Source organism: Tigriopus californicus, chromosome 4, assembly GCF_007210705.1.
Source record: "Tigriopus californicus strain San Diego chromosome 4, Tcal_SD_v2.1, whole genome shotgun sequence".
NCBI lineage: Eukaryota > Metazoa > Arthropoda > Copepoda > Harpacticoida > Harpacticidae > Tigriopus > Tigriopus californicus.
This window is the reverse complement of record NC_081443.1, coordinates 138383-162701: the sequence shown is the minus strand read 5'-3', so window position 1 is coordinate 162701 and position 24319 is coordinate 138383. Positions and strand designations below refer to the sequence as shown.

At 44.1% G+C, this 24319-nt stretch overlaps 2 protein-coding genes across 2 annotated transcripts in view; one reads left to right on the top strand and one right to left on the bottom strand.

Moving 5' to 3' along the window:
- The window catches only part of LOC131879319 (zwei Ig domain protein zig-8-like), an 85701-nt gene that overhangs the window by 4259 nt on the left and 57123 nt on the right, over positions 1–24319 (top strand). The gene's annotated exons all lie outside the window — the stretch shown is intronic.
- The window catches only part of LOC131879318 (uncharacterized), an 8250-nt gene continuing 4652 nt past the window's right edge, over positions 20722–24319 (bottom strand). Inside the window, exons 5-6 of the mRNA XM_059225607.1 lie at positions 22409–22519; positions 20722–21534 (exon numbers count right to left, since the gene is read on the bottom strand). Coding sequence (XP_059081590.1) covers positions 21228–21534; positions 22409–22519 — 418 coding nt within the window. The 3' untranslated portion in view covers positions 20722–21227. The remainder of the gene's footprint in view (positions 21535–22408; positions 22520–24319) is intronic.

Genomic DNA, 24319 nt, shown 5'->3' with positions numbered 1-24319 from the left:
TCCACTTCTTCTCACCATTCTTCACTCTCGCTCACTCAAATCCCTGAGAACAAGCAAGGTATGGTTGTCAAGTTTGCCCAAGATGAACGGGGTGATTTTTGCCAAAATTACCTAGACTCAATGACGACCACTCCCGTTTCATTGGGTTAAACAACATGCTTCATTGATCCAATCAAATCATCTGGTAGCTAGTTGATAGGCCGTTTTACGAGAAAGGTCTTACCCCACCTCCGCAGAAGGTTCTAGAGATCTAGTAAGAGAGTGAACATAGAACGAGAAACTCATTCTGATCTCCATGGCATTTGGTTGTTTTACTAGTGACTCAATTTCATTTATGCGGTTCAAGGCTTTTCAGCTTAGCACTGAATTTGTCATAAAAATCTCTACAGAATGGTTCTTGGTCCACAGGATAACATGCATTTGGCCACTTGTTACCTATGGTATTTTGATCAAATTAATGACTCCATTGATCTTCAATTCCACTTGGTAGAGAAATAGCTAAACTCCTAACTTGATCTTGGAGCTCACTTTTGCCAGAAAGCTGTAGAATACTGGTACCTGGAAAGAGGAATATCAATGGGCTTTCTCTCAATAGAGCTCTAGTTGTTGTTGATATTGTTGTCTCACGTCTTGCCAAGCATTTGCTTCCGGTCGCTTGAACAAGTTCAAATAAGAGGCAGATGCGATCTGATAAGGCTAAGTTAGTGCAAAAAAGACCAAGATGCATTCGTCCGTCTTGCCATCTCAAACGAAGTGCATTGCTTTTTTCACCTTTGAGACGCTCAATCGGGCTTTATTAAGCTATCGAAGTTCAATAGGGATTGACAACTAGGGAAAAACAACAACTCGCCGTCTTGATCGAAAGACATGCACATGGTGAGAAATAAGTTTTGGTATTTGGTCTTCTGTTCTTTTTTTATATCACTAATACGCTTTGAGAAATGTTTAGCGTGCTCAATCGTTTCGTTCCAAATTGAACGATGATGGCAACATCATCTTGAAGCTCAATGAGCCTGAAAAGCATTCCTTCCGCTTTCGTGAACAAGCAACCAAACGGACACAAATTGACATGTCATGTTGCCGCCGTCTCCACTTTAGCCCCAATCATAACAATCTTGATCCATCTACAAGGCGTTATGGTACTCGTAAACAAACAGAGTCAGGAAAATAAGTTCATTTTCAAATCGAGTGTTTGAGCGGGTTGAGTTTCTTTAACCCTTTCAATCTATGATCAGACTTTTTACGCTGGCTCTAATCATGTAATCTTTGATGATGGCAGCTTATAATTTATTATCACTATACATAGAGTGATATCCTGGGCAGTGGTTGTATGATATGTATTTCATGTTCCACCAACATTGGCTCACCTAAAAGCAGTTCCAAGAGCGCCTGGAACGACTTTGCCCAAGATCATGCCAAGTCCGATTATCATCAGTGATGACTTGCCTACATTGCAAGTAACGTCTTTCTCTCTCTCTCTTTCTCTCTCTCTTTCTCCCTCCCTCCCTCCCTCCCTCTCTCTCTCCCTCTCCATCTTTTCCCTCCTTTCTCGATCCCCAAACATCAAGAAATCTCTGATAGTGATCCAAAACAAATGAGACTCAAATGTGGAGATGCATAAGGATGATGGTAGCCAAGCCGAGTAGTTGTTATTGGTGCTCATCTTTGATTCCCTCTTTTTGCGTGGCTCGCTCATCTTGTCCCTTCGCTCCCTCTCTCGGCTTTGGATGCTCCATGGCACTTTTCAATGCAACGGACTCATCATTGGAACAGCGGGCTTTGTTTTTGAAGGCCAGTCTTAACGTTAGTTCCCCCTTCGTGGTCACTGGTCACATATCAGACCTGTTTTTTTGTTTTCGACCAAATAACAGTAGGCAAGAAATAACCGACCAAGTTTGTTGGATCTTGTCGTTCCTGGAATACAATGGAGAAGTTATTGTTCCAAAAATACGCACCACCAGATTTATTGGGCACGAAGTGTTGTATTCATGTATGTAAAAAAAAATTCATACAAGGAGCGTTATCCAGGCTATTTTCTACACACGCCGAAGCGAAAGTGTGTAGCTCTGGTTTTCCTGTAGTTTGGTACGGTTTTTTTTGTTGGCCGCCTTGATGCGGTTCTTGTTCGTCAATGGGCTCGTAAAGCAATATGAGGTTGGGTAGAACCGTACCAATATCGCAGTTTCCAGCACATTGGCTAAGTCTGCAGGCACTGGGGTCTTCATAAAAAAGTAGCACCACTACTTTGGCCTTCCTTCTTCCCTTTCCATTTCCTTTTTTTGTCCTTCTTAACCCTAATTTAACGCTGGCTCTTTCGGTCGTTTTGCCCTGGTTTCGTTCACTTTAAGATGCATAACTTTGCCCCAACCCCCCTTTCCGTTCGAGAGCTGTGCCTGCCAGTTGGCTGACGTACTGTGGATGGCAAATACCATCAAATGGAAATTAGGAACAAGGGTGGAACGTCGGGACCACCGACAAGAGCAGCCGCCGCCTGGGTCTTGCTTTACTTTGGGGCTCTGTCTTTACTCCTTTCTGGGGTCCCCTTGTCCGATCTGGGACAACCCACCTGATCGTCTGGAACACCTGCCATAATCCACTCAAGAACGAAGTAGTAAGTTAGAGTCCCTTCCAAATAGGATGATTTTCAGTTTCAGTTTTGTTGCAAATGTCCGATCTAACGTCCGATGAACCTGAGAACTTGTTTCATCTCACTTAACAATCGGGCAAGGTACTAACATCATCTACTAAGGACCCTTTGGAGTGGTGGGATTGCCTTGAAATTCGAAAATGAAGCATACTTTGGACCGTCTACCTCTGATACCATTTATCAACACGTCGGCTCGTTCCCCCTAAATAACACCAAGCCCGGGATTGGCATCCCGGGCCCAATGCAGAGACGAGAAATGCTGGCAATTCCTCGGCGTGCTCTCTTTTTGGCCGAGTGTCCTCGAAGGAATTTCGGTACGAGGGTTGGTTGGTTGGTTGGTTGGGTGGGTGGTTGGGTGGATGGATGGATGGGTTGACCAGATTCCCCCTCCTTTTCGTCCTCTTCCCATCTCTTTTTCTCTCTCTCTTTCTCTCTTTCCATCCCAAGCGGTGTTTGCCGAAGGAAATTGAAAATCCCTCTTTGTCGACGTTGAAAGCCAGCCTATTAGGGAGATGAGCCTGGATGGACTTCAAGTCGTTCATTCATTTATTTTCGTGAGAGCTTCGATCCCGATCTACACTGCCGACCTGCACTGCCAGTGGTTGGGTGGTTGGGTGGGTCGTGGGTCTTCCCTCCCTCTCTTTCTGTTTCTTTCTTTGTGGCGGGGCTTGGCCAAACCTATGAAGTAGGGAGAGAACAGATAGACAAACGATAGTAGATCGAAGGACAGCCCGAGGTTCTTCTCTTTCAAAGTGGGTATTTCGCTAATGGACAAGATTTCATCGGGGGTAATTCCGGGCAGATTCTTATGGAAAATCTATGAGATCCATCCTTGGGCGGAACATGAAGAAAATTGAGGTCAAGTCTCTGGAGGCAAATCAATTCAGACACTACAAAAAATCTTCTTTACAGTGATCGGATAACCCCCTCCCCTCTTTCGGCCATGTTTTTTTTTACTGCCGTCCTCTTTTAGCAAAAATCGTAATACGTACGTGTTGTGCCATATTTTGATAACTTCGACGTCTTTTCCGTTGGTTGGCGTGAGATTGCAAAAGCAAAAGTTTGCTTTTTACTGATACTCCCTTGAGAGTTGGATGGCATAATGATACAGCTAATATTCGACCGACTTCCACTGGCACACGACCATTTTAGGCGCTGAACCATTTCCCGATTTGTCACAGTATCGCCCCTAATCAATACCCTAACATACATAGTATATACGTATGGCCTATATGCAACACATTTTGTGTTCCAGCGGCCCAACGGAAATTGCAAGATTTCTCTGTTTGTTTGCCAACGATCGAGAAGGAACTGGTTTACTTTCGAAATTATTTATGACGTTGGTCTGGACCGAACCCCCTTACAGTTTGATAGGATATTTTCCAATACAAATCTTACCGACCCCGTTCCTTCTCTCAACCACTCGATGTCGACATGAATTGATCGGATAAATGGCGAATCGATCGAAAAAATACCGAACCCCACGCCAACTCACTGACTTACTCACGTACGTACGAGTGGTACGTACATACTTTGGTTTGCCGAATCGCTCTCAAAGGCGGCAAAATATCAGCCTGAAGGCATGAAAGTTGAATGTGGCTCTTATGCAAAACTCATACAAGTCTTGAACTACGTATATGCTACTTGTACTTATCCGGGTCCGCCCAGTCAGTGAGGACTCCCTCCCCCCCTCAAAGATACCCTTCAGGTAACAATATGAACTTTGCAAGAACGTCAGATTTGGGAAACCACCGGCCAACGAACGTCAATATATTCACCGACACACAAAATGCACCAATTGATACTACATCCTTTATTCTTTGAAGTGGTAAGACTGCGAGAGGTCGTATGCTTTGTTGGATTTCGTTGGTTTACTATAGTTATAATATCTTCAGGCCAATCATTAAATTCATGATAAATGCATAAATGCACAAATCACCCAGGCCAAAAGTATGTATATCAATAACAGAAGTTCATCGGAACTTGGTCACCCCAAATACGTATGGCCGATATTGAAGCTGCAAAAGTGCATCGACCCATGTCAAATCAGTCGAGTCAGTTTTTTACTCAAGCAAGATATTTGACTCGAAGACAGCGACTTTTGAATCCCAACTGTTTGCCGGGGATAAACCATTTTATCGAAAAAGGTAAAGGAAAGGAGAGATTGTTGTTAAAAGTCTAGAAGTGCTCGAGGCTTAGGAGTCAGTTCCTCTGCTTAGGACTGGGTTGGGATTGAACGTTCCCAATCTCGCCCGGATTTGATTGTACATGATTGTACATGATTTGATTGTACACTTCCTCGGTGACCTGGGACCTCGTTTTAAAAAGAAGCCAATGGCTTCATTATTTTCTAACATGCTGATTCGCAACCTAAGCATCCCCGTCCATATTTCAAGCGTTTATGGTTTGGATAACGATTTTTTTAGACCCATTGCGTATGTGTTTCATGATGATTTCATCAGCAGAATTTCGAAGATATTGAAACTGTAACATAAACTGCTAGCGAGCGTCCCCTCTTAAACATACTGGTGATCTTAAAGAATGGTTAAAAATGGGTAGTATTGTGGGTAAACCTGTCATTTGGCTGACTGAACAATATCTGGAGATTGAAAACCAGCAAATGGTTGAATAAAATAAGTGACTGAGACGAGAAGAGTGTGCATCATTTAGAAAAGCTACCGTCAACTTATCTTTGGAAGTATCATTCAATAACGAGAATAAGTTTGAATTTCGTTAAAGAGTGTTGGCAAACAGAATAAATGTGATGATCAAAGGGAAACCCAAATGATTGCCCATTTTTGCTTGCGCTCCTTGAATCCACCTTATTGTTGTTGTTGTTGTGGTTGAAATTCAAGCTCAGATCTAAAACTTACGTGACTAAAACATGTTATAATTGATAACTTTGAACTAACCCGTTTCATACTAGATGCTAGAAGCACGTTTCTTTAGCACCTGAATGTAAAATATGGTGATGATGTCTAAAACCGCATCTGAATTGTTTGAGATTGAGTAGTCCTTTTTCATTTATTGTAATGCCAAAATGCCTCCGTTATATCTGAACTCAAATTTCCAAACAGAGTGGTTTTCGAAGCCACAGAACTGCAACTCCCAGTATAATCTCAAAACTGCTCAAAATGTCGATTAGACTTCCGTAAAACATCCCTAGTTGGAAGGGTTCTTCAAGCGACCCAATCACTTAATGGCACAAATTAAACCTTAACATTAACGCTCTTCTCTAGTCCCCAAAAGTTTCCCATCTTCTGCACAAGTCTGAGCCTTAATTTTGATTTCGCCAAAGATCCCTACTACAGGGTTCTCCCACAACAGTTACGTTCATGCTAAACAAAAGATTGGCTTTGAATCCAATCGGAGAAGATGTTTTTGTTGTGAAGATCTTTTGAACAATACTATTCTGGCAAAATAGTGACAAAGTGTCACTGACATAGTTTAATCGTTCTAGAATATCGCTACCCTCCAAAAGTGTGTGCCCACCGTTTCCTTTTAAAAAGCGTGTCTTTTCACGGCATGAATCTACCTTTTTCACCTAAATTCATTTCGTTACTGTGGGGGGTAAATGAAAAATCATAGACGAAATTGAAATCAAAATTTTGGCTGACCTTTATGGGTGACGCTCATTTAGGACCACCCTGTCGTACACTCTCGAGTCAGTACAATGGGATAGGAGCGAGTAGCAGCGTTGATGGTGCTCTCCACTAGAGCTCATTCATTACAGGACCTGTCATCCGCTGTGAACGACCACCCAACCCGGGCCCGGCTTAAAGTAAAAATATCTACTGGATCAAGTGGAGCAAGGGAACACCCACATGTTGTGACATAATACGCACACAAAAACAAGCACTTTTATTTTCCTCGGATATTTCGAGAGGCTTTCTTTGTTCCATAAACTAAGACTAGTGGCGATTTCACGCTGGGTTGGACCTAATTGACACCCATATCTTGTATGTTTTCTTTTTCGTTTTCGCCATTGCAACCACCTTGATGGAAATGGAAGGAAGTGCGAAATAGCCGGGAGGAAAAAATCCGCAAAGACAAAGTTTGGGTAGAGGCATTAAGTGCATTCGACTTGGGAATGTTTTTATGACTTGATCGCAAAGTACTGCCCTAGCCTACCTTGGAGAGGTAAATGATGAAAGTTTCATCGCCTAAGCCTTCGTCCTAGGCCTTGAATTACATTCCTGCCCGAGTTCGACCGGTATTCTCGAGCCAAGCCAAGAGAAACCTTCGTTCTTTGGATACACTTCAATCGGATTCTGGAACGAGATGTTCCCAACCTGCTCGGACTCTTGATGAGGTCAGCAGTTTACCCAGAAAAGGGAGCCAAATCTGCCTATGTTCCTGTAACCCCCGACCCCTCGACCGGATTTCCATTCCTCAATTCCTCAGTTCTGGGAAGGCTAGTCATCTGCCTTTCCATCCGGTCTGGCTTCGGGAGGAGGAAAGTGGATGGCTGACTGATGGTGGATGGTTCCCCCCTCCCTCCCCCCCCCTGGTTTAATTGCTTTCAAGTGAAATGAGAAATCCTTTTTCGCGGACAGTTTGTGCACAAGCATGCCAAAGGTTGCGTCCTGCACATAGAGCACTACTAGACTCTAGTAGCCATATTAGATTTTGCAGGCAGCCAGTCCTTCGAATTGAATGCAATTTTCCCACCTCCTCCACTTCGTCTTCTTGTGTTCCCTGGTGCCTCTTTGGCTCCATGCCTCCTTGGCTTTGTGGGCCCTGGGATGAGTTAGCCATTCGATGAACCTGGCCACGTTGCAGAGACAATTGCTCCCAAAATTAGACGTAGCTTTGTCGGTTAGCATGGTGAAATTCTTCGACTCTTTCCTTAGTATATGGAAGACAATTCGCCTTAAATGATTGTCTAGCATGTATGCAAGGATAAAAAAATAATAAAAAAACGACCCTTTTCCTCAAGGTTGCGAATGCAGGATCAGAGATTTGATGCGATGGTATGGCATGATATTATAAACTCGATTTCATTTTAAGTGGGACCACTCGACAATAAATTGGCTCCCTTCCTTTGAAGTTCACCCTGCCAAAGGAATGTGTTATGAATAATGATAAACTGAAAAAGGGCAACGGGCTTTTCGGGAATTCTTCCAACTCTCTCTTTTGAGAGGACACGCTGGTTACCTAATTACGGGCTCAACTTTAATACAGGCTTCAAGTGCATTATGCAAGCCAACCGACCACCTTTGGTCTTGGGGTAGGTTCCCCCGTTTCAACCACTACTCCCGTTCCCATCATCACCATGGTCTCGGCCAAGATTCCCGTTCCTATCGCCTTCACATGGTATCTTTCGAGGACCACTCAATTTCTGGACAAGAATGTGTTGTGCATAATTAGAATTTGGATGCGGAAGAGGTGTTGAAGATTTGAAAATCCCGAAAGAGACGACGAAGGTCGCTCAAGTTTCAAGGAAATGCTCTTGAAAGAGCAACAACTGATGGGTCATCATGAGCTGCAGAGGTCCATGGTAACGGGATTTCTTGGGTATGTGCGTACCTAGAGCGGAATGAATGCACTTTAAATGACCCTGTGAAACCACCCAACCATGAGAGAGGCATTTAATTCCAACAATAGCAATTCATTCGATCGAGGACGACAACTTACCAGGAAAGGGTTGGCTCCCTCTATAAAGTCTATCACCAAACAGTCCTACGAAAGTTTATTTTGGATCAGTTCCCTTCATCGATCTCACCTGTATTCGCAGAAACGTTCCATGAATTTCAAGAAGGCAGATCCATGATTGCGAATGAATTGTTTGAGGATCACGCCATTCGTACCCAATCATCGTGAGTTTTTTCCCCGCGTTCTAGCATTTTCCTGTTGTCCTTGGTCGTTCAAAATAGCTTGTGTTCTTTGCTCAGTGTTCCACGACCGTAATTAGGTGAGAAATCACCCCCCACCGCTTCCATTAACTCACTTGTACTTCCTGGAAAAGCACTGGCTTACCTTGCAGATCCAGCAATGATCCTAAAATGACGTCAAATTCCAGTGGTCCATTTCAAATTAACCCATGACGATTTTGAACCCAAGAAAATTAGAATTGCCTGCGAAAGCAAAAGGAAAGCGGAAAGCTTTCAAGAGGTTTGTTTCAGATTTGGATCTCGTTGAAAGGCACTAAAACTTTTCATGGCTCGATTCGAGCTTCCTGGATTTGCCTGCAGGAAGACGGTAAGACGTGGGATCGGTTTTTCGGAACCAGAACCAAAACGGACCATTATTTTATGAGCGTGGACCCGGCTTCAGGTGACTTGTACCAAGACACGCACGTGTTCCCAACTTGAAGCGTAGGTTCCAAAAAGATGAAACAAAACAAATTCTACGTTATATGTCAAGAATAACCCATTTCTGTTGGGCCATCTTGACGTTTATGGTCAATACCATCTGTTCCAATGGCACTGAATGAAAATCAGTGAGCACCCACCCTCAGCAAATAAAACACATCCATATTTGTGTCTCCCTTTTCTTATGGCAATTTCATGCATAGAGGACACGGGGGTTCTCATAAATATACAGCTAGTAAGCTAGCTAGGCACACGAGTAATAGCTACTGCATACATACGCAGGCCAACTTGAGCCAGCAAAAAGCCGAATCTTTGGACCATATTACCCCGAACGAAGGCCGACTGCTATGCTGTACACAAATTGTGCGCGTTGATGGCAACCTCTATGGTGCAAAATTTCTGATGAGATATTGGTTGGGTAGCAATACTTCGAGCTCACGTGAACTCGGCTCAACACGGCGAGGTTCCGAAGGTCTTCGAACTTTGTTTCGAAGGACTTCTTGATAAGGCTGTTTGAGAATAGAAATCATGCGTGGATCAGGCGATACTTTTGAAAGTGTTTCCTTGTGTCTAGATAGCCCATTGACTAAACATGATTAAAAGTTGGACCCTCTCACTCTCTTGTGTGATACTCCAATGCCAGACGACTGCGATGGTGTCTGCATAGATCCCGACAAGTGTTTCGCCAAGTGCATTCGCATGAGCACCTCTTTGTGGCTTCCAAATCATATCTTGAGACGCCATCTACATTCAAACGGCCGGGAGATTTGGAGACTTGAAGCGGGTCCTTTTGTTTCCACGTTGCGAATCTGGACCAGCCACATTTCTCAAACGCGACCAACCCCAAAATAGGAGGGAGAGAGAAAGAGTGAGTATGGAAGCCAAACCTGTTCTTTCTTTATGCATGGTGGTGGGGAAGCGACATGCCAGTAGTTAGGCCGTCATGGCCCAGTAGCCTAACCCAACTATAACTCACCCGAGTATCTGCGTATTTCAAAACTGTCACTATTCTCAAATGAGACGCTTTGGCGGGCCTCACTCATTTTCTCTCTCGGCCAGACTTTCGTATGGCTGACTATCTCGCTTTCTCTATCCAACGACCCAAGATGCTCTCGGTGCCATTTATCAGCTTAGAAGCACTCTGGAGAATGCCAATATTTTGTCATTACCAGCCACGGTGTCATTCATTAAGTGCCTTGAAAACGGCCAATTCCCTCCAGTCAATCTTGGTGCAATCCAAGCGCTTCAAGCCAATGCATTGCGAAGCTCCCTTTGAAGTCTTTCATTTGTGTTTCCCAATGCCGTCCTATGCCAACCACCGCCTTTTTCGCCCGATGGTCGGTCGGCCTAAAGATCCAAGTTCTATGAATGTTAGAGTGCCAAAAGCCTTTTGGAACAACCAACGGCCAATTCGGGGACCCGTCTTCGGAACGATTTTCTTGTCTGACTTGGACCGGCGATCCATTTTGGCATCATCCAGCACATCCATCCCCGAGATGACTCACGCTCTGGCGTGTCTCCTGTCTTGTGTCTCTACCCATGTATGCCATGTATGCAGCAGCCATATTAGCCAGGGCGATGGCCAAACTGGTGACGAACAATCTCGACGGACTTGGCCTTTGCCACTAAAGCCCCCCATTTAAAGTGTCTCAATGTTGTTTTAAGACCGGTCCGATGCCTCCCAGGGGTCTGGGGGAGAATCTGTCAGCTTTGAGCATTGTTCTTTTCCCACCCACCATGTTCACGTGTAGCTCACTGGTTTGATGCTTAGAGATATGTAGCTGGTAGATCATGACGAATTACCAAGTGAGAGAATCAAGTCAAGTCATACAGTATATCTCACACACGCTGTGTTCTTTGTCCTCGGGTGAACAACAATTCAAAACTATTCCGAGACGTTTCTAGCTTGAATACGAGTAAGTTGTCATCTGAAATATGTCGTAGCGACCCTTTGACTTGGACAAAAAGCGAAAAAGTCGATGAGCTTTGGGGATTTGAACTCGGCTCTTGGTTTGTGTTTTGTTGGTGCTTCTTTGTCGCTCGAGGGGATGGAGGCTCGCCAACAACCCTCCCAGGAAACGCGGACGGACGAACGGACGACAAGGCCACGAACAAGCCAATTAATCACGGCCTTTGAAGTCCAAATTTTCATGTCAGACGGTCGTTTTGTATGAGCTGGGATCCTTTAAAGCCCAACATCGCTCGTGCACAACACTCATCGAGGTGTATTACGTTAGAAATAACCATCCGACCACGTTCATCTGTTGGACTATTTACGACGACGACCCGAATTGTCAAGTTCCAACCTAAATGGAACGTCCTGAGAAGCTCGATCCCGAAGAATGCAGAAGGCGGGAGAAAATGGCGCAATGATTGTGATAATCCTCCATTAGAGCGCGCCTAAGGGCTTTTCATCCCAAGTTAACGTGCAAAGAGCCTTTTGATATCATTACGTACTCTAAAGGCGAGAAATAAGCCAAACAAACAGCAGCCGTCAATTCATTAAATGTCGCCTCTCGAAAAGAGAGCCTCTTTCCGAGAAGCCCTCCTTACGAATTGGCTCAATGAAACAAGCTCCTCCAAAGCAAAAAAAAAAAATGTTGTAAAGCGTGTTTCTCCGGGGTTGATGAAGAAATGACTACGGAAATGTGGCACTAATTAATGTCATTGAGCCTTCCACATGCATGGAGCATCGTCATGATCACATGATTAACAACCTGACATGGCAAAGCGACATTCTCGCTCTACTAAATGTGTGCTGCAATCTTGTCACGTCAACTAATAACTGGCTTGAGCACCAAGCTCTGAACTAAAAACTTAATGACATGAGCAGACTGGTTCCTCTGGCCGGAGCTTTGAATTTCATGTTGAAGAACGTATTTAGAATTGTGATCAAACGTACAGGTAGGCATATCCGGGTGAAATTGGTGAACTAGCGAGCACGAATGCCAAAAAACCGAACATTTCCTCATCCAGTGGAAACAAATGCGGTCACATCTGTTTGGTGATATTTGATATTTGGCTCATTGACCCTTCGAATTGGAAGAAATGGTCCCTCCTAATATCTCAATCTTGCCTCCCTTCTTTTCTCACTTTCCGTAGGTCTTGGAACGAAGTGGAACAAATGTGAAGCACCAGCCATCGACAAAGAGAGAAAGATGAGTGATTCAATATTGTTCTGCCTCTGAATGTGTGTGTACAGTATGTGTGGATGTGGGCGTGTGTGTGTGTGCCAAGTATGAAGCAGAACATATTGGGTTATTTCGAGAGAACAGGCAAACTTTTTCTCAATTCTCTCCCCTCCCCTCCCCCCCTGTTCCAACGTTCCAATTCTGCTCCTCTGTCATTTCTACCGGATTCACTAGGGCGGCACAAGGTAGAACCCGTGCAGATGATATGCCTCTAGGAATCGATCGGGGAATGGCTTGTACAACCATATTGAAATGCCCCAGCCATCTTACATTTGTTTGCCATCGCGTTCCAAGAACTCTTTTTTGGCACTAGTCGATTGGAACCGACCAGTGGACAGACGAGCTCTTTAGGTTCCCGTTTACCCAGCCAATACAAGAGTTTTCCTTGCATGGATATTTTTGTATTTGCTCTCAATAAGTGTTTGCTCTTGGCTGACATAACATCGCTTCTAACCCTGTTCACTTGGCAGACGTCCATTACTGAAAGGTGTGTCCCGAAGAAGGGTCCATTGTTCCATCCCCAGACTGGAATGAGGTTCAAGACATGTCATGTTTGCTTTCAACTGAAAAGAGGATCAAATGTGGTGGTGGATGTGCATTGGAAGGATGAGCCCAATAGCGATGTCGCTACCAAAGACACTCGCTCCCTGCTCTTTGGATTGGACTTGACGTTTGGCCCATTTCGGGGCTTCAAGCTCTGCCTTTTCAAGTTTAAAGAGGGGTGTTGACCGGAAGCCTATTCTTCATGGCTTAAAGTGGGTCGAGAATATGAGGAAAATATGACAGAAAATGGCCCTTTCTTATGAATGGGCACTGGCCAGATTTTCCCATAGGCTAGATTTCACCAGTTATATTTTGATAGTCTGCAGCGATGTTACGTTTTTAAGGGTCGATTATTTCAAAACCGATTTTAAAAACGGATTATTGTGGTTGTACCCATAATGCACAACCTAAGTAAGATTTAGAGTCACATTCCTATTCCAGTGTCCTATGTAGCCTGGGGTATTTCACTGTTGTGTAAAATGAATTGCCCTCATGTCAGGTTTTCATTTGAACGTCCAAGTGAGGGTCCGACTTTCGGATTGAAAGTCAATGTATCTCGTAGAAAAGAGCGAGTCTCATTTCTTTTCTGTATGGAAGACTTTTAGGTCGGTAGTCCATGACTTCAAAAATCAAGCCTTTTGTCCTACCACTTGATGGGCAACAACTTGCATGTTTGCCAAATCTGAGGTCAGTCGGACCACAGATTACTGTATTACTCGTGTATACCATTTCTGAATATTGGGGAAGGTATAACTTAAAGAGTTATGGTAACCTGTAGCGGTCGATCAGGCAACGAGCAGAAGGCAAAGAAAGAACTTCTCCCCAGGTGACGGGGCTTCAAACCCCGGGGCCGACAGTTATCTAAGAGAGGACCTGAAGTGGTTAGCACAATGTCTGAGCATGAGAAAGGTCCACGGTTCGGTGCGCCTCCCCGATCTTTCGCCAGGAAACCATTCTGGTTTTCGAAAATAGGAATCTTACTAAAGTTAAGTTGAAAAGAGCTATCCGACACGGACGTTGTAAGGACTAGCTTGCCTGGTCGCTCCGCTTACCCTGGCGCCCATTTGAAATGAAAATGAAGATTCTAGATAGATAAAGAACGAATTTGTTCAAGCATAATCTGGCTCCATGGCTGGTCTCATATTCATATTGGCAATTCCGAAGAGATTGCAAATGTATGTGATAGTTCTATGACATTCTCAGAAATCAAACGTCTTGTGCCATTGCGTTGGTCCAAGATCTTTCCATCATTGTTAAAAAGCTAATTCAAAGAACATTTGCAGTCGTGCTCTTTTCTCAGCGAATAGAAATTGACTGAAAGGCAGGACGGATGAAGAATCATCCAGAATGAGGCCTTTGTGGAATCGACTGCTTGAAATCCAAAGAGGTCAAAAAGTCACAGGGTCATGGAGTACATATTACAACCCAAACAAACATGACCAGGGCTGACAAAAGATCAAATTTGATATACACAATCTTGCCCTTGAAAAGTATACTCATGAGCACAAAACGGTTTCGATGTATTTTTGCAGTCCTTAAGCTCGCACTATGGAAAACATTTGTGTCAAGCAAAATTTAGCTGGCCATGGCGGATCTGGTAGGGAAAAGCTAAATCCTTTCATATCGAGCGGCCTTTGTTGACTCTACTTCATGACAATGAAGAACACGAACAAGACCAAGAGATCAAAGTCCGAAGTCTGCTAGAAAATGACAGGAAGATGTCACCTTGGGTACTTGTTCTAAAAGCAAATACTAGTGGGGCCAACTTCGCCGAACTTCCGAAAGTTCCTTCTCAAACTCTGTTGAACGTTGGAAGGCTTCTTCTTCTTCTTGGTCCAATTCTTTGTAGAACAACCGATATATTTGCGAGTTCTCCGTTTCCAGCTCTTTTTCTTGGCCAACGAATGTTCTGGTTTCGTGGATGAACATACTGTCGTCCACATATTAGTGCTTCTCGTGCGACCTTGGTGGGCTCTCACACCATAATTCACCCAGGGCAATCAACAGCAACACTTTTGGGGGTTCGGAATGCATCACATCTCGCTCGACTCGCTCTCCTTGGACCACACAACCTTCACTCTTGAACTGAAAGTCTGGAGGAGGATTGTAGTAGGATGGTGGAGGTGGTGGTGGTGGTGATGGTCGTGATGGTAGTAGGAGCCATGGACGAGGTGGAGCAGACCAGTGAAGCGACCACAACAGAAAACACCACATGTGAGGCCACAGTCACAAAAGAGTTTTTGATTGCTTTTCATCTGAAGGCTAGGCAGCAGGCAGCCTTCAAGCCCTCCACTATGTAGAGCGTGGAGCGTTGAGTACAATAATGGCATGACGGTCCATCGGTCTGTCCGTCCCACCGACCGATCGACCGTTCCTCTTGAACGTACGTAAGTCTTGTGCCTTTGGCGCTTGGATTTGTTGGGCCACTTTGGTCAGAGCCGATTTCCTCGGGAAGCCAAGGCAAGATCAGACTTGGGCCGATTGATTTGCAACCAGAGAACATCTGGACGAGCTTCTCTTCTTCTTCATCGTGTCTTGGAAGAGCCTCGCTAATGTGTGTACGACTTGTTTCATCTCACTCGAAAGTCCCACCGATGGATAAAAATGGGGGCGAAGAATTTTTTTCTCTCTGTGCAATCGGAGACCCATAAAACGAGGAAATGCATATCTCGTTCCATTTGTTCAACTCGAAAAGTGGAAATTGAGAGATATGACGGCCAGAATATGCAAAGGCAAAAAGGAGGGCACACCAAATTGAAGAAACCGCCCTGGCTCTCCATTCAGATTTGAATCCACATTGCTCACCAAGGGTTTTGTGCATTGACTCCAATTCCATATGGTGGACACCGATGAAGATGCACTCAATCTTAGTTGGCAAAGCTTGGGCCATCAAAAATGGCTCTTTTTTTATATATGGACTCTCTCTCTCTCTCTCTCTGTCTGTGTTCGAACTATTCGTTCGTTCTTGGTTTAAATTCGTTTGGGTTCCTGCTTGGTCAGAGGAGTGGCCGAATCCTCCGTTCCCTTTTCACTTTCTATGGGTCCATCTTTTGACCAAGTTTTCCACCTAATGATTTCAATTGTGTCCACTTGACAAGTCACAGCAAACTGACCCCTAAATCCAGAAGCTCTCCAATCATAGATCCGTCCACTAGCATATACGTAGATATGAAAAAATCTTACATTTTGTCGTGAATTTAAAACAAAAAAACAACAACATTGCAAGCCAATTGAATATTGATGCAGTTGAATCACAAGACCAAACGTTGTCGATCTAGCATTGAACAGAATATCTGTGAACAAAACCCAGGGAGTTTTTCCAACTGTGAAGAGGAAGAACATTGAAAAGAAAAAAGGTAAAAAAAAGTTCTGCCTCTGTTCTGTGTGCACAATGTACTCGTACCAGTGCTCTGTGACTCTTCGATCCTGTTCCAAGAGGTCAGATGTCGTGTTAAAAGGAGACTGGAAGTTCTTTGTCAACTTGCTCCAGGTTCTCTCCAAGCCAATTTGAGTAGCTTCACACGTGGGTTCGAAGCCTCGAAGTCAGCCCGACGATGTATAGTAGTTCAAACTTTGGCGACAAGGTGGATAATGAGGGAGCTTGGATGACATCCTCATGTCTAATTCAGACCTTACTCTCATTCTTTCTCTATCTTTAAGCTCTTTAGCAAGAGACTTTCCCTTCATCCGCCAATCGATGGTTTCCCTTCGCTGTCGCTGGATGGATGGATCGATGGATGGATGGATGAATAGGAGAGATTAAATCCCTGAGAAAATGGAACTTTTTTTGGAAGCGAATTTAATGGAAGCTCCAAATGGATTGTACGAAAGTCGAATACTTTGACGAACTGCAGATGATTAAAGTATGAACGAGCATGAACAAGTAACATGGAGATTGATGGTCGGCTACTTACGTAGCATAGAGCCCAGCCAGACGACTGACTGGTTGGCTTTCTACTCCTTTGGCCTTTATTTGACGTTTCCTGCGGGCTTTTCTGCAATTACTTATTCTTTCATAGGGTTTCTCCGGAAGTGACTCCTTTAAAATCCAAAGATGACAACAAGCGAGGCCATATGTTTGAGAAAATGCTCAAAAAGACAGAGAGATTCGTGAATAAACAATTTACAAAAGATAAAGTCATGTTTTTTTCATCGTAAGAATTTCAAGAATAACACTCATCCGTCTCATTCTTCACAAAGACTTCTGTCCAAGTCTGGCCAAGGCTCTAATGTATTACAAACGTTCATTCCACATAATTGAAGGCGTTTTAGATACTCTTTTCTTGCATTTTGCGATTTGATTCTCCAACGTCCTCTTCAAACAATTAACGAATTCAATCATAACAAAAATAGCTTTAAAAATCTGAACGATAAACTAGCAAAATCTCGCAGGGCATACATTCCCTCCTTGATCCAAAGTCTAATCAATCATGTTGTCTGGACAATTCCGCTGTTATTGCAGAATGCAAACACACGTGGTATTCACCATGTTCCCAAGTGGTCGTGGTTGGCCATGTCATCCATGACGAATAATAAATTCTGACCTGGCATTAACAAGGTCTGAGATTGCTTAGGGGATAAGAAGATTGGGCATGAGCGTGGATCCTATCTCAAGTGTGAGTGGTAGATTTATACGGAGCCGTAACGTACAGTATCCTACTATGCATGTACGTACTAGACTTGTTCACGGTCAGGGAGAGCCTGTTGGTAGAAGCTTCGAAGATTCTGTCCGTCAATCGTCGGCCAGTCTGTCAGTCACGATCATGGCCGAGAATCGACAATGAATCATCTACTCATGTCATTTTATCATTCCAAACAATGGCCTTGTTTCTTGATTTTTCCCCTTCATGCGACGGGTTAGGCGTAAAACACGGGGGTTTCATAGTGTGGAATGTGAGCGGACCTCTCGACACATGGACAGTAGCATAAATTCAACAGGATGTCGCTTGGCTACCACTCTCATAATTGGAAAGAAACCTCGTGCTTCGGGTTAAAACAGAGCTTCAAACAGAGTTTCAAATCGAGACACAAAATGTTAACCCTCAAGTTCCTGGATCATGGCAGTGGAGGTCCATGATATACGCAAGGCTTTCATTGAGGAGAGTGGTGAAGAGATCGGATGAGGAATGCTTCTTTGAGATGCATGATGGCATGGCTACATGCTCCATGCTCGGAGAGATGGGTCGGGTAGGCATTAGGCACTAGGCGCTACATAGTACATCGGCAGCAAGCACGCAGCCTTCGCGTGTTTCCCTCATCATCCCAATGAACAATGGGAAATGCTTGCTTGGTTCGACTCGGTGGTCCAAGTCTCTAGTTCGATCTATGTATCTATCCATCTATCTATCTAGAGTAATGGGTGTGGAACGTGAATAGGGCGTCCATTTACACTTGAGCCAGATATATGTACACTACTGTACATGTAGCTCGCCAGTTAGAAATTTTCTACATTGCAACAACAAGCCAATGGATGCACATCTCCTTGGACAAGGGTATGCAGCAAAAAAGGCATACTCGCTCACTTGACGAACGGTCTCTATTTCCAGTTACTATCAAATTTTACGACCATCTCGATTGGGATAAAAATCCTCACCATTGGCCACTGATATTGGTAGAAGTGATGAAAGACCCTTTTGGATCTTGGATCCTGAATATGAACAATCATTTAGGCACAATACGTCGGATCGATAGGAACGGAAACCTCCCTAGCATTAAAAGGTCAATGCAAATCAGGCGCATGAAAATTTTTCAGTGGTTATCAAGGCTCAAAGCCACGAACAACCTTGGATGTACTTGCATGTACTCATGTGTATGTTCTGTATACACAAATAATGTTAACCCGACTGACGTCATTGTATAAATGATTCAAAGCCAAATTGATGCGAAATAATCTTGGCACTAGCCTACATACACACACTCTTCAGTGTTCACATCATGGAGGTTTGTATCTTTCCTTGGGAGTAGATCTGTACATGCGTACAACAGACGTACAGTTCATGTGACATGCTTCAATGGCAATTACACTGACAAGGAATTCCACGACAGACCAACGTGTCCATAGCCAAAACACAGAAGCCACAGTGAAGACATACTTTGATTGGAATTCAAACGAGATTGACCAGGGCCATCGAGAATGCTTTGATGTGCTGGACAACGATCAAAGTTCGCTTAAAGGGAAATTGGCCCCTCTCGGGCATCCAAGTATGCATGGGTGTGTGTGTCTCTCTCTCTTTCTTTCGTTCATCCTTGATTTGACTTCCAATCACTTTGACGATGGTCTAGTACGTGGGAACCAAGAAAGCCAAAGGAGGCATGTGTTGTTCATGTCCAAAATGTCTGGCTTTAAATCCCAAAGGAGAGAGAAAGAGAGAAAAAGAGAGAGAAAACGTTTAGGAAAATTGCAGTCAAAACCAATTGCTCCAAGGCCGTCCTTCATCCCTTCAGATCTTTGATCGCCATGTAATCTACATCGGAATAGGCACGTTCTTTTGCAAAACTGGTGCTTTCAGTAAACAAAAATCCAACATGTCAAGATCGTTTGAGGAAAACCTTATAAGCTAGACATGGACGTGTCTCGTTCTTAATCACGCGTTATACGTGTGTAATATGGTAAAAACTACCAATGAAAAGGGATTCAGATAACCCAATCTTGGCACACCACTGCAACTCGTTTTCCAAGTAAAAAAAACTTGATGGAACTCCGTTCCTTTGCAACCCAAACTTGACGGAGAGGCCGAGGTGATTTCCACATGTCTGCCTGCATTTTTTCCATCCTCCTCCTCCTCCTCCTCCTCCTCCACCACCTTTCGGATGTCTTGAAACCTACGTGGCTCATTGCAAACGTACACTTTGTCCTGGCAGGAATGCACTTTTGCATCTGTCGGCCTCGGGTGAGAACAAGTACTTCCAGATTGTGATGGGGGGAGCATCGGCACAAGGTAGTTTAGGGTGCCAAAAGAACGCCCCCCCCCCATCTCTTACCCAAGGCCTTCGATCCTGATGGACGTGAAACACCTCAGCCGTTTAGTCAGGGACAAAGCAAAGAAATCTAAGAGGGTCCCATCCTGTCTTGAGGCGCATCCACCATCGACAACGACCAAACCAGAAGTGTTCCTTCAATACTTCCAGATTGTGATGGGGGGAGCATCGGCACAAGGTAGTTTAGGGTGCCAAAAGAACGCCCCCCCCCCATCTCTTACCCAAGGCCTTCGATCCTGATGGACGTGAAACACCTCAGCCGTTTAGTCAGGGACAAAGCAAAGAAATCTAAGAGGGTCCCATCCTGTCTTGAGGCGCATCCACCATCGACAACGACCAAACCAGAAGTGTTCCTTCAATACTTGCTTGCCCACTTCAAGGAGATCTTAAGTGGATTGAGGTCTAGGGTGCCACGGGAACATTTCCTCAAGGCCGTTTGTACCATGATCCATGACGAGGGAACAACTTAATTGGATTGGACATCCAGCTTTGGGTCAATGTTGAACCAAAGGCAAATGGGCTCTTTGAAGTCCTCGTTTGTTCAATTACAAGTTATTTGTTCGCAAAAGTATTGTTCGCATCAATCTGCATTTATAACCGAGGGCCTTTTGCTAGTCATCACTTGAAACTTGGGATAAGATTAAGCCTTACTATCATGAGGCCTAGATTGGTGTGGGTTCCAATATCGAAGTTCCATACGGTAGTCCATGCTTAAGCATGAACTGCAAGTTTCAGTGAAGTCAGGATTCCAATTTTCTACTATATTTACTTTGTGCAATAAACCTGAAATGCCGCTGAAGCAGAAGACAGTTACTTGGAACTCGATTTGTCCAATCCAATACTTTGAAAAGGGAATAGGAGACGTCAAAGGCCAAAGATTTCTTTACATACCCACTAAAGGAGGATCGTAAAAGGCAAGTGAAAGGTGCGGCCAATCTGAATGATGGATTCTCTATTTCAGATAGTATTTTCTCATCCAAATTCTTTTTTGCTTCTACCCTGAATATTTGGTGCCTATGAATTTGGTTGAACCGAAGTACTTCCATGATTTAACATTGAACATAAGAATGATAGTATATTTCATTAAGTACACATTGGGTGTGAGAATGATTGCGTTTCATCGGTAAAAATGCAGCCAACAGCCGAAAAGTGTTCCAAGACGTCCAAGACGACCAGAACAACACCACCACCACCACCAACAACAATAGCAGCAGCAGCAGCAGCAGGTGGTGGCATAAATGCACTTCTGATGGAACACAGACATCGAGGCTCTTGGTCCCTCTCCCCTCTGTATGTATGTACGCCTTGGTACCACCAACTGTACGAACGTAAAAAGTGCATGGTAATTGATCGATTCATGTTCACTCACTAAAGGTTCCAACGGCCATCGCGTTAACGAAACAGGCGGACTTCCGTCAGTAGACTATCTTCTCGCAATTGCGTCTGGTTTGTGAAGGCTGTTCAGCATAAGTGGAAGGAAAACTTCGGATGTTTCTTCTGTGAGGTCTGATATGGGGAGGAGAAAAAGGTGTTCGGGCATTAAGGTCGCTGTCCTTAGTCCTTGGTGGCACTGTGATATATGTTAGTCATAGAGCCTTTGATGAAATTGAAAGAGGCGGCCTTGCTCTTATAAACACTTTGGGAGGAACGCTTTTTGGTCGAGCTCTGAAACAAGGCCAGTGGAGCTGAATTCTTCTTGGATGAGGTTCTTCGGGCCAAGGCTGAGAAGGCTGCAGCTGAGGGTCGAAACCCGACCCCCAACATCAGGGAACTGGGTAGGCCGTAGTAAAGAATGTGTGACACTTCGCTCACCAATGCTGATATGTTCTGGCCGGTCAAGGCACTGCAGTCGAAAAAGGCGCTAGAAATAACAGAATAAAGGTCGCTGGTATGGGAAGCTGAAGTTGAAAACGCACAGAAAGAATAAGAATACCCAGCATCTCGATGCCTCCGATTCGCTATCAAGCACATGGCCTTCTACCAGGCACATGGCCTTTGAGACGGGGAAAAAGGCTTACTCTCATTGGTAGATCAGATCGACAACATTACTGGGGGGATTGCCGGTTCAAGCTCTTGGGAAGGCTTTTTAAGTGGAAGTACGAGCGTGGAGCCGTTTGGGATTATTTGTACCTTCCCTTTTTCAGCCAATTTGTGCTTGTAGTAGATAGGGGTTGGTTGCCATGGTCGCTGAATTGGGAACATAGATGAGAAATGTCGAAAATCGAAACAGGGGCCAAAGAGAAGTGAGAGAGGGAAGAGGTAAAGAGACTGGCTTGTGAGAAAGAAGGAGATTTTATTGCCGGCCCATAAGGATCGAATACTGTTCAAGTGTTCCCACCAGCCAACGAGCGAACGGAAGACATTGGCCCGCATGCGTTGTTAGTCAACGAGACCAACCACAATTTACGACCTTGAAGGTTATTTGGAGCCATCCACCTAACTTGTCCCTCCATTCTCGACTCTCCTGGCTCTCCTGGCTTTACTGGTTCTCCCCAATTATATTCGTACCTCTTCGTCCCCAAACCAGCTGAGGGGCCCATAAATCTATGGCTTCTGTATAAACCGTGTTATTTCGTCCCTTAGGCGGGGCGTGTGACTGACCTCATGGCTGGGACATGGATTTATGCGGTGTGATTTGATCCTTTAAGGTTCTGGGATTCAGTCTCCACCCTGTTACTCGCCATATTTTGTGTACTTCAAAATCCTTGGTTCAATTCCCCTTCATGATAACTCACCTGGCTTTTATTCGCTTGGCCAAGGATAGACCCATTTGGGAATTGACCATGAATTTGGTGGTCCCATTCATCACCAAGCCCCCTTCATCCAAGGAGTGGGTGCTGCCCAAACTGAAAGGTGTCGGAAATGAACTGTGAGTGGAAAGTGGGGCGGTCGTTTCGAGGGCTACCCGACTATCATTGCAATTAGGCTGGCCTCACGAGCTAAATGGAAGACATATCTGGTTCAATTCATCGTGGACCTATGCTAAACATTTATAGGCGCTTCATACCTTGTGCTACAAACATAAATCTGCAATCAATACGTTTCACTGGTCGATGAGATTGATTGAACACTTTCACGTAGGACTGCTTTTTTTCTTGCAAACGTAATACTGGAGAATTTTTCTTAATTGAACTTTGATCTGATGCGAATGGCCAAGGACGTCTAGAGATGTGGACTGCGAACAGAAGCAACAATTTCTTATCTCCTAAACCGTTCACTTTATCCATAAAAGCACTTCATACGATCACAAGACCTCGTTGAATAGATGAACTTGGTCAAATTTGAGCCCGAAGCTATGCCCAGGTAACTCAGGAGATGTACGTATGTCCAAAGTTATGGAGTAAACTCTACATAAAATTCGTTCTTTCGGCCTGCTCTTGGCCAGCTTCATAAGCTTTTGACTTCATAACATTGAAACAAACCATTTCACAAGTAAATAATATAAAAATGACCTGCCTTGAATCAAGAAGAAATATATGTTTCTTATTTTACTACTTTCAGTAGGAAAGTGGTTAAGTGTTGCTATGACTAAGAGCAGGCCGCTTTGGCGGGTAGCTCGTTCGCAGTCCATATTTCTAGTAGTCCGTGGCATGGCCATCTTAGATTGTGCCCATTCATCGCACGGGAACGTGTTAGAACACAATCCTATTTTGTAGTAAGCAAATAATATAAGCAAATTCTACTTGGCAAATGATCAATCGTGGATAGTTTTGGGGGGTATTTAAGTCAATTCAGTGCTTTAATCTTGCATTTGTCCCTCTCCAAAATACCAGCTGAGACAGATCGGTCCATCTACACATAGTTGTTTACTTCCATGTCAAAATCAATTTTCTAGATCCAAGTAATGGATTGCCTAAACTCTGTGTTGAGAGGTTTGATTGCATACATATCAACAGAGTTCTTTCGACATCCAATGATCCTCAACCAAAAAATGAATGCCAATTGACTCAAATTCCAAATTGAGTGGCACACTAACAGATCCCAACGTACCAAGGTACAGTAGTGAATGCGTTTGAGAAAGCAATTAAGTTTTTGGGGGGACCCTAAAACCATGCTGGGAACTTTACCTCCGCCAACTTAAGCACGATGTCTAGCTTCATTAATTCAAAAGTTTGAACTGGGCTTTTTTATTTTTCAACATGGACAACTTCGGAAAAGGGCTTCTCAAATCTGATTTTAATGGCGCATAGGAACCTTTGAGACATGGACTAAAACAGGTGTTTCAGTGTCAAAGACGATTCGTCGAATCACGATCGGACCCTTTCCAAGTGTTTTCATTTCAAATCAGGTCCAATCACGCAACTTGAGCCATAGAAGCGTTCCTTGTTTTCTTTTCTGAGTTTCTATGTGCATTAATAAGAGGACGAAGAGCTCGAGAAAAAGTTCACATTGCCTTTGCACACAAGCCCTAGTGCGTGCAACACATTTTGCGACCAAGGACAGGCGAGGGATTATTCAAATTGATTAACCTCATTTGCATTCATTTCTTGGCAATCTGAACCGCTCCCCACTGTTTATACAGTAATACCATTGCCTCGAAACGAAAACGAAATGACTCCCTAAAATTTCGCCTTACCATCCCAAGTTTCTCCACCTTCCCTCCTAAAGTTGTCAAGGACGCGAGTCGTGCTTGGTGGAGCAAAGTA